Raw genomic sequence first — 9,789 nt, 5'->3', positions numbered from 1 at the left:
CGGACGGTTTACATGATCTGATACGTGTTGCAAAGGAACGGCTAGGATTGATTCTGAGTGAGCGGCTTAAGAGATGGGAAGGTTTCAGGCGAGGAAACGGTGTGGTGGCGGTGCGCGGGGGCGTCAAAATTAGCGATTGGATGGTTACCGCCATGGAGCTCTCAAACACGGAAATGGTGCTTTGGGTCTTCACTCCCTCCTTTACTCTATCCGATTTTGCCTCTTGTTGGGAAACTTTTCTTTCACGTTCTTTAGTACAAAATTTGTAAAATAGAATGTATAAAAGTGACTGTGTTAGAGCAGCAAACATGTATAATGATAAGTGTTTTACATTGAAACATGTTTAACCCCGCAAATCTGTATAAATAATAACTTATATAAAATTAAGATCCAAGACTGACTCCATATTTAGTCACGTCTTTATGCTCTTAATCTACCATGTGGAAAGTTATGAAAATAGAAAAAAAGGAAGCTGTCCTTTGGCTTTTTCAAATCTGGGAATTACAACATGATGTTTGAGTGGCTTCATATTTAAAGCATATTTGGGTTGATTTTTTTTTAATTTAAAATTTATTATAAAACTCTTATAAAAAATAATAATTTTTAAAATTAAGTTAAAGTTGTTGAGTAAATTTATTTTTTATAAACTCTTTTTTATAAATAAGCTGTTTGGTAAAATAATTTATATAAACTCTAATTTAAGTTAAAATTACCATAAAAGATATTTAATAAATAACTTTCTATTAATCATGAATTTCTTTACTCAAAATAGAAAAAATTAACTTTGTTTTTTATCTATTTAAAATAAATTTTTGAAAATATAAAAGTATTTTTATATAACATAAAGTTTATAATTAATAATAAATTATAAAAAAAGAGCTTCACAAATAATTTATAGGTAACACATAATTCATAAATTAACGATTTCTATTTTCCATCAATGTAGTAGCTATTTAATTACGAACTCTACCCATATAACTATCATCCAATGCTCTTTTAGAAGTATATGAACACATTTCTTCATCATTACTTCTTTCTTCTTAATTTTCAGGAATATAATTGAGATTACAATCACATTTGTCAAACTCCTCATCTATAACACCACACTGTATAATGTAGTTATGAAGTGTCGTTGTTGCAACAATAATCTTTTCCTGTTTTATCAATGGAAATGGCTTCATAACATGTAGAATATGCCACCTATTCTTCCAAACTCCAATTGTTCGTTCAATGACATTTCTTAACGAAGAATGTGCATGGTTGAATGTTTTTTCCACACCTTCTGGCTGACTGCAACCTTTAAAATCAGGAATATGATATCTTTCACCTTTATAAGGTGCTAGATACCTTTTCATATTAGGATAACCAACATCCACTATATAATATTTACCTAAGAAAAAAGTTAAAGCTTTAAGTATTAGTTCATTATAAAAATTCAAGAGATAAAATATAAAATGTCAAACTTTATATAAGTTGTACCTTTTGGAAGATGAAGGAACACGTTTTTCATTTCTTCAAGCATAATTGAAAAGATACTATATTGTCCTGTGGCTTGTGATGACATTGAAATTTTAGCACTTTCAGTTGCGTTATGACTTTTTGTTGCCTCACACAATCGTTCTAATGTTTTTTGCAAGCTTGCTGCAGTCCCAGTTTTTGCCTTACCCTTTGCCACTTTTTTCCCATTTCTTCTGGCTCCATTTTTTTCCTCTTGATTTGAGTGTTTACTATAGGGCCGTTTTCTTCATCACAATTGAATTCTTCAGCATCAAATTCAACACTGTCTTGCAACGAAATTAGATTTGTAGATCAGACATTATCTTCAATTGGTACATCCATCGCTGGTGTCCATGCATTTTGACTAGTGGCTACTGTATCCCGAAATATAAATTTCAATTCATCAGCATGTTCCAACCCTTGATACCGAAATTTGACATATTTTGGATTGACCAATACAAACATCAAAGAGAAAAAAACTTTTAAATGAGGTACATATGTAAAATAATTTATAGTAAATGAAACATATAAAATTTAAAATACTTACTTTTATTTTGGCTTCCCACCATGTGGCATCAGCTTCAATGGTTTCGGTCTCATGGTTCCAACCCAAACCTGTTTCTTTGCCTTTCAATTGTTTCCATAAAGTCTACTCATTCATTAGACTATCCAATCTATTTTTCAATTGCTTTTGGGTATAGTTTTTATTGGCACGAGTATTAAATTCTTGTACTACAACTTCCCATCTTTTAGTTCTAAATGAAATTCTTGGTTTTTCACACTTACGAATCTCATCCATACAAACTTGAAGTAAGATTTTAGTAGTGACCAGATCCCACTTTGCATTATGGTTTGGTTTATCTAAAATTTCAAAATTAAGTGGAGGCATTTCTTGGCTAGCCATAAACTACAACACGACATATAAAGCAATAAATATTATGTCATCACTCAAACAATAAGACACTTAAATTTATTAGGTAAAGAAAAACAATTACCAAATAAAAATATGCTAATTATATAAGAAAGTAACAATTCTATATAATATACTAGTCCAAGCAATGGAAAAGTTGGAATATTTAGAACTCTATCATTTACAGAGCCTCACAAGCTTTTGTCCAGGGAATCATACCTTTAAGTTTTCATCCTTGGAAGACTTAATTGTGCGTAGCTGTCCTAGCTTGGTAGTTTTTTCCTCATGGAGTTTTAAGCACTCCACAATTACAAAGAGTAAAAGAATGAAAAGTTTATGTGTTGGATCATATTCCTTTTGGTTTAGATTCAGGCTCTTTTGTTTGTTGCTTTTCTTATTTGCTTTTTGCTTCTTAAATTGTTGCTCTAAAATAAAGTATTATCATCCTATACAGTGACGGTGCCATTTTTGAATCCCACAAGCATATTTGAATAATTGACATGTGTTCATTCAAGTGGTTATACCAATTTAATGATTTCCTTATTTAAAGTTTAGTGAGCATATGTTTGTCATTTGAACCTACCAACTCCACTACCAGTGTAGAAGATAATAATCCCATAAAATGAAATGCAAAAAGAAAAATCCTAATTGATTAAAATTGAAAATGATTAACATATAACACCAATTGTAACTGGATTACTCTATATGAAAGTAAAATCATGCATTTTGGCATATAGAAAATTACTGTTTTATTTTTAATTCTATAAAAAATTGTTTACTTTTGTATTCAAATGCATTTTGCTTTATTGTTTGCACATAGTAAAAGCCACAATCAAATGCTGCCTTAATGTGACAGCTGTTAGAAGCATGGCTATTTTATGTTGACATGCTGATTGAAAGCTATAGAACATAGCCATCATGAGGATGTTGGGAATGACCATCAATGATGTATGGATTACTCTTTAGCTTTCCGTACCAATTACCATTTATCACTATTCTCTACTCCATATATCCTTGGCTCCCTATACCATCAATGACGGTTTGATTGTTGGATTTTTTTAATGTTGTTAAGGTTCATTAGCAAGCCATTAAGTGACACTACTAGCTAGCCATAAGAGAAGTACAATTCTGACAAGTTCAATCTAATTCAGTTTGAGAAACAACTGGTTTGTCAAAAACACAAAAGAAAAAGTACTATTATTATACCTATTTGACACGAAGAACTCATTAACATGAACAAACCTATTTGATTTATTTCAATCATAATCAATAAATATTACATACATAAAAAAATTAAGAACAAATAAATATCAGATAATTGTCGTATCAAATAATAAATTGACAAATATCAAATAATAAAGAGAGTTTCCAAAACTCAAAAAAAATGATAAAAAAAAGTGAAAAACAAAACTAAAAAAGGAAGAAATAATACCTTAATGTAGTTATGATATTTTGGTTTTTGTTCCTCTTAATTTTTGTAAGAACCAAAAACCCCTTGATTTGCAAAAAATGAGAAAGGAAAGGGAGATCGATAGGGAGAAAGGGAAGAGTATTTTTTTGAGAGAGAGGATTTTTTTGGGAAAAAATAACTCTCCTAATAAGCTGACATGTTTTTTTTTAAAAAAAAAAAGAGAAAAGAAAGCTCCTAATTGGAGCTTTTTTTAAGTTTTTTTTTATATTTTTATTCTTTAAAAAAAGTTACTTTTTTTGATAGCTTTTTATGAAATTCTGTTTGACCTAGCTTTTACTTTTAAGTAGTAGATAAGCTAAATATAAGTCAAGCCAAACGGGTACTTAGTCACTTTATTGTCTTCTTAAGCTCTCATATGAAAAGTCATGAAAAAAAAAGGGTTGACCTTTGGCCTTTCCAAGTTTGGGAATTGCAACACATTGTTTGAGTGTGCAAAATGTTGTTTGAGTGTGCAACACGTCAAATTTGCATGAGCTTTTCTTTTTTCATTGGGAATTGCATCTAATCGTTATATCTATGAGCTGTTTTCTACCTCAATTTTATCGCCTTTGCTTTGACTTCTCTTTCTTTCCAAAGATTTCTTTTGTTGTTTATAAGTTTTTTACTTTTGTTTTTTATGTCCCAATCTTTTGTTTACCGTTTTGTAGTACTTTTATTTTTGGTCTGTTTCATGTTAATCTTAGTTAGTTTCCTAATTGCAACCGATTGCCTTGCTTTATTTTAGGTAATTTTGAGCTTACATTTTAGCCCTTTTCATCAGCTTGCTTGTGATTAATTTTTAATGGGTTATCATTTTAGTCACTGGTTGATATATCACCAAAAATGACATTTGAGTTTTGATTAGAATTAAATTTGTTTTGTTGTTACCTTCAGTGATTTTGAAAATTGTTAGATTGTCTATTCGCTATTCTTTGATTAGCCATACTTACAATGATCTTTACAAGAATGTGACAGTAATTTCAATATATTTGAAAGCATCCATAGGAAGTTGAACAAAGTTGTGCCGGATGCTTTTTGAATTTTTTTATCATTCTGACTTACATCCAGATTATCATAATAATAACTTGAAAGAGATAATTTTCTTAACTGTTTTGAAAAATGTTTTTTTTTTGCTTGGAAAGTCTTTTTTTATTGTGTTTGTTAGTCATAACTCCATTTATGATGTATTCTCCTTTTGAAGTGTCATTTTTTCTTCAAAGAAAAAGCCCATTAGCTCTTTTTCTTTTCTGCGATATAAGGGAGGTCATTCCTTTTTCAGTTGGAAAATAACACCATGCACCGTAATGATTTTGAACTCATGTCATCCTGCATCCAATGGCATTGGTACCTTTTTTTCCTATAATGATGATTTGGCCTATAAGTCATTGTTATCCCATGGCATTGGTAACATTTGTTTATCACCTTTGCTTGGACTTTTCTTCCTTTCTAGAGATTTCTTTTGTTGTTTATAAGTTTCTTTACTTTTGTTTCTTACTTCTTGATCTTTTGTTTATCGTTTTGTAGTGGTTTTGTTTTTGGTCTATTCCCTTTTGATACTCATTAGTTGTCCAATCACAATCGCTTACCTTGTTTTGTTCTAGGTAATTCCTGAGCTTACTATGTTAGTCCTTTTCATTAACCTTGTTGTGATTAATTTTTAATGGGTAATCACTTTAATAGGTTCTTTGGTACAGAAAAACTATTATATGAAAGTAAGTCATAGTGATTAAACAAAAAGATTTTCCCCTAGAAAATATAATCATCTCAATTTGATGCCAAATTTCATCTTTGTCAATACCATTAATGATATTAGAATTCCCATACATATCAAGTCTATTTTAAATTCACCTTTTAATCCATTTGACTTATTTCTCTTACAACCCAAATCGTATGGCCTGGCCCTTTCTTTGTTTATTTTTCATTCGGTATTTGAGTTTCTTTTTAATGTTTTAGGATTTAACATTTTGCTTTTGAATGTGTAACTTTGTGCTACATGAATTGCTTTAGAAAAAATTTGTTTTGTTTCTTTCCTCAAAAATATCATAATGTTCAAATAAATTAAAAAAGTTCTAGTTTAAAATATTTGATCTCTTTCATATAAATTATCCAATTTCTCTTCATCAAAAGTTCTCGACAACTTTTATTTTTATTTTGTACATAATCTATAACATAAATAGAAAGAAGATCCAATGCTAGATCCACAATTAGCCACGTTATGGTTCTATTAGGCTACCATGTGACGAGTTGTGGAAATAATGAAAAGAAAGTTGTTGTGGGTCTTTGGCCTTTCGAAATGACCAATTGAATTCATTTGGTCAAATATTAATATAAAGACAATAATTGAGATAAAAAAAGGTGATTGAAAAAAACAAAATGAAATTCAATGGTGTAAGCTAGAAGTCATAGACAAATTTTACTACTCTTAAAGAATAACCTGTCATAAGCTCAAATCTCCTTGTACCACTTACATAATCTGTGCTTTGAAATGGCTTTTGACTTTTATTTATTTGGCTTGAGGGATGGTGTCTCCTATACTATTGTCCATCATTGCTTTTGTGTTTTGATATTACACTGTTCCTACAACCTCTTTTTGCCTTCAAGATCTTTCTTTCCTTTCTTCCAACTTACGTTATTTTTTATCTATTCTTGAGGGTGTTGTTGTTGCTGATCAGTCCATGCTTTTCTCAATGTTTGAAATTTGGATGACCCAAATTCATAATTTCATTTCTAAAGTTTTATTTTTATACAAAATTAATTTTTTATTTAAAATATTGAGGATTTTGACTTTTTGAACATAAAAATCATACATCAATTACTTTATCATGTATTTGAATATGTACAAAATTCATATTAGATTATAACCAATCTGAACTATTATGATATGTATTTTTGTATCTGTGTGCAACGCACGAGTACATTTCTAGTTTTTATAAATAGAAGAAGCCTCAAAGGGTTTCTTTTTGACATAAGGTTACCTTAGCAAAGGTAAATGTGTCACGTTGGCAATGGTTTTGCTGTTCCATCATTAGGGTTGGGTATTCCAAATGATTTTTATCTCTTATGTTTCTTGTTTCCTTTGACTGTTAATCTTTGAATGCTTTTCTTCGGTCAAATTTTGGAAGAGGAGTGGATTTTTCTCAAAGGGTTTCAGCTTGGGGATTTGATCCTAGCCATTCGACGTCATACGATAGATTTACGTGTGTGGTCTTAGATGGATTTCATGTATGGACATTCGACGCTGTCATATTTCTCACTGTGCTTGACTTCCTACAGTCTAGCATTGCTGCATTCTCCATTTCTCGCATATTTTTAATTCTTAAGCTTATAGCATTTGGGCCTTACTAATCATGGATTTTTAATATTAGTTTATGGACATTTCTTAAAGGGTTTCAGTTTGTGGATTTGATTTTAGCCTTTAAATTTTGTACGGTTGATCTACGTGTGTGGTCTCCGATGGATTACGTGCTTGGGCTATTTGATGCTGTCATATCTCTCACTGTTCTTTACTTACTCTTGTTTGACCTTGCTAGATTTTAAATCTTTGACTTGTTTTTTGCCATTTTCAAACCTATTTAATATGGGTTCTCGTAGTTTATTTGTTTTTGTGTTGAGTAGCTTTTTCTTAACTTCACTTTGGCTCTTTGGGTTCTCAAGTCTTGAACGTACTATTGTTTCTCAAGCATATTTTGGCTTATTTAGTTTGTAATTGTTTCTCAGACGTTTCCACACTTTTGTTTGTTGTTTTCACATAATTGTTTTCCATTTTATTCATGGATTCCTAACTCGTGCATTGCTATTCTTTTGGGGAATAGTGATTTGGATTGTTTTGTGTTTATTGTTGCTTTATTGTGGCTTTTTTGGGAGAACACGAACTTGGATTGTCTTTACAATTATTGTTTACTTTTGATTGCTAGCATGATTTGCTTAATCTATTTTGTGCCTTCATTTTTTTTTGAGGTTTTTGTGTCTTTCATGAATCAATTTGTTCTAATCATTTGTTTATATATTTTTTCTTGATTGGTACACCTGTGTATCAATCTTTTAACTTTTGATGATTTGCTTAATAGAATTAATATTCAAAAATATTCATTGATCATATAGCAAATGGATCATAGCAGTTTCTTATATTAAACTTGATAGGATGGGTATTGAAAAATATTCTCTAATCAATGTAGTTGTTATTAATAAAAGCATTCTTTTTTTAAAAAAGGTTCTAACTCTATTTATCGATGTTATTTATTGTATGTTTATTTTTTCAGATGTATATTCATGTAATCATAACTAATGGTAAAGTAGATAAGAACCATCTCATGTACTTTGATTGAATTATTACACTAGCTTAAGATTAATTTCATCAAGTTTAGAATTATAACTTTTTATTTTCTACTCTCTAATCTTTATTTATTGATTTTTTTGAAATTAAGTTTTTACAATGGTACTTGGGTGAGTTATTATTATGTCAACTGCTTTTCTTTTATACAGCATTGATTTGGATTATGTTTGTTGATAGTTTGTTCAATGTTTTCTCATCAATGTTCTATTTATCCTTTTTCTTCAAAACAATTGTTTACAATTTTGTTTTTATTTTTCTATTTCTCACTTGATTTCATGAATTTATTTTGTTTTATCAGATTTTTCTTGGATTTAGACCAATCATTTATGCTCTACACATTTGCAAAACACTTAACTTATAACATATAAAATAGTTATATTCTTTGGTTGAGTTCTTTAATGGTTTATTTGACGTTAGTGTCACATCTCATTTCTTGAAAGGATCATGACTGGCGCATGGACCCAGACGAGTATAACTCGCTAGGCCCAAGCAAGCCTCTTACTATAACCTTATTAAACAATTCCTTATTACATGCAGAAGCATCTCATAACGTCCATTTACACACGAAACCATCAAGCATGCATTCATAAAACTCATTATATAATTAAGGAACCTTTTAATTTAATTGTATAAGCTCAAGCATTTAGTATATATATATATATATATCTCTAAAAAAATGCCACTATCATAGAGCACATTAACATTACCTATCCACAACACCCTCTAGTGTCTAAGTAGGCTCTCGAGCCATCATCATAATCTCATAAATAACATTATCAATATATAATGCCCAACATGGCAACTTTAACATAAACATGTTCATAGTTTATAAACACACACATAAAGTAAAAGACCAACTTAGCAGCAGAACGTGATCGATCCTTTAAGCATCAAGTGGCTATTAGACACCTATTAAAGAATGAATACTAAACACTAGTATGCATGACACTAGTTGCTATTAAATGCTATCACTGATTTGCAACAAAATGAATAGGGAAAATAACATGGGAGTCACAAAGACTTTGTAAGTGTACACGAGAAGGGTACAAGCCAGGGGATAAGAGTATTTTGTAAACATGCTTTTGTAATCTCATATCTTAAATAAACAATTTAGTCATATAATTCATAAAACATGTTATTTGAGCACATTTGAATAGCATTCGTATGAAAGCATGTCAATATATACTTTTGGGAATCCTTTACCTTTGAAATTCTTTTCAAATTCAATCAAACAACTTATTCTGCACCAAAACTATCGATACATTCATACATCTGTCGATACATTAGTAAAATATATCGATACATTTCACACAAAAAGCCTCCTAAAGTATTCTGTTTGGAATGTGTCGATACTTTCAACACAAAATCTAAATTCTAAGTAAAATCCTCCATTTTTACCATTCCTTAAGTTCATTACCTTTTGGGACTTTCTCTTAGGCTTAGTCTTATTCACTAAGCACATTTTCATGTCAACACATTTTCATGTCAACATAGAGTACAAATCATGAATAATGCTCAAATAACATTACTATGCAACATGCTATAATCATAATAATTATGATCATTCCATTAACATTAAACTCATACTTTGTGATAGTA

General features: G+C 30.1%; 1 protein-coding gene across 1 annotated transcript in view; it reads right to left on the bottom strand.

The window, feature by feature from the left end:
* Positions 1–358, bottom strand: part of LOC110428777 (Sodium Bile acid symporter family) — a 13,744-nt gene extending 13,386 nt beyond the window's left edge. Inside the window, exon 1 of the mRNA XM_021444686.2 lies at positions 1–358. This exon is cut by the window's left edge and continues 3 nt beyond it. Coding sequence (XP_021300361.1) covers positions 1–310 — 310 coding nt within the window. The 5' untranslated portion in view covers positions 311–358.
* Positions 359–9,789: the final 9,431 nt, after the last annotated feature.

The sequence above is a fragment of the Theobroma umbraticum genome, unplaced genomic scaffold (genome assembly GCF_002168275.2).
Source record: "Theobroma umbraticum cultivar Fairchild unplaced genomic scaffold, ASM216827v3 scaffold_477.0, whole genome shotgun sequence".
Classification (NCBI taxonomy): Eukaryota; Viridiplantae; Streptophyta; class Magnoliopsida; order Malvales; family Malvaceae; genus Theobroma; species Theobroma umbraticum.
Note: the sequence above shows the minus strand (reverse complement) of the source record. Positions and strands in the feature narration are given on the sequence as shown.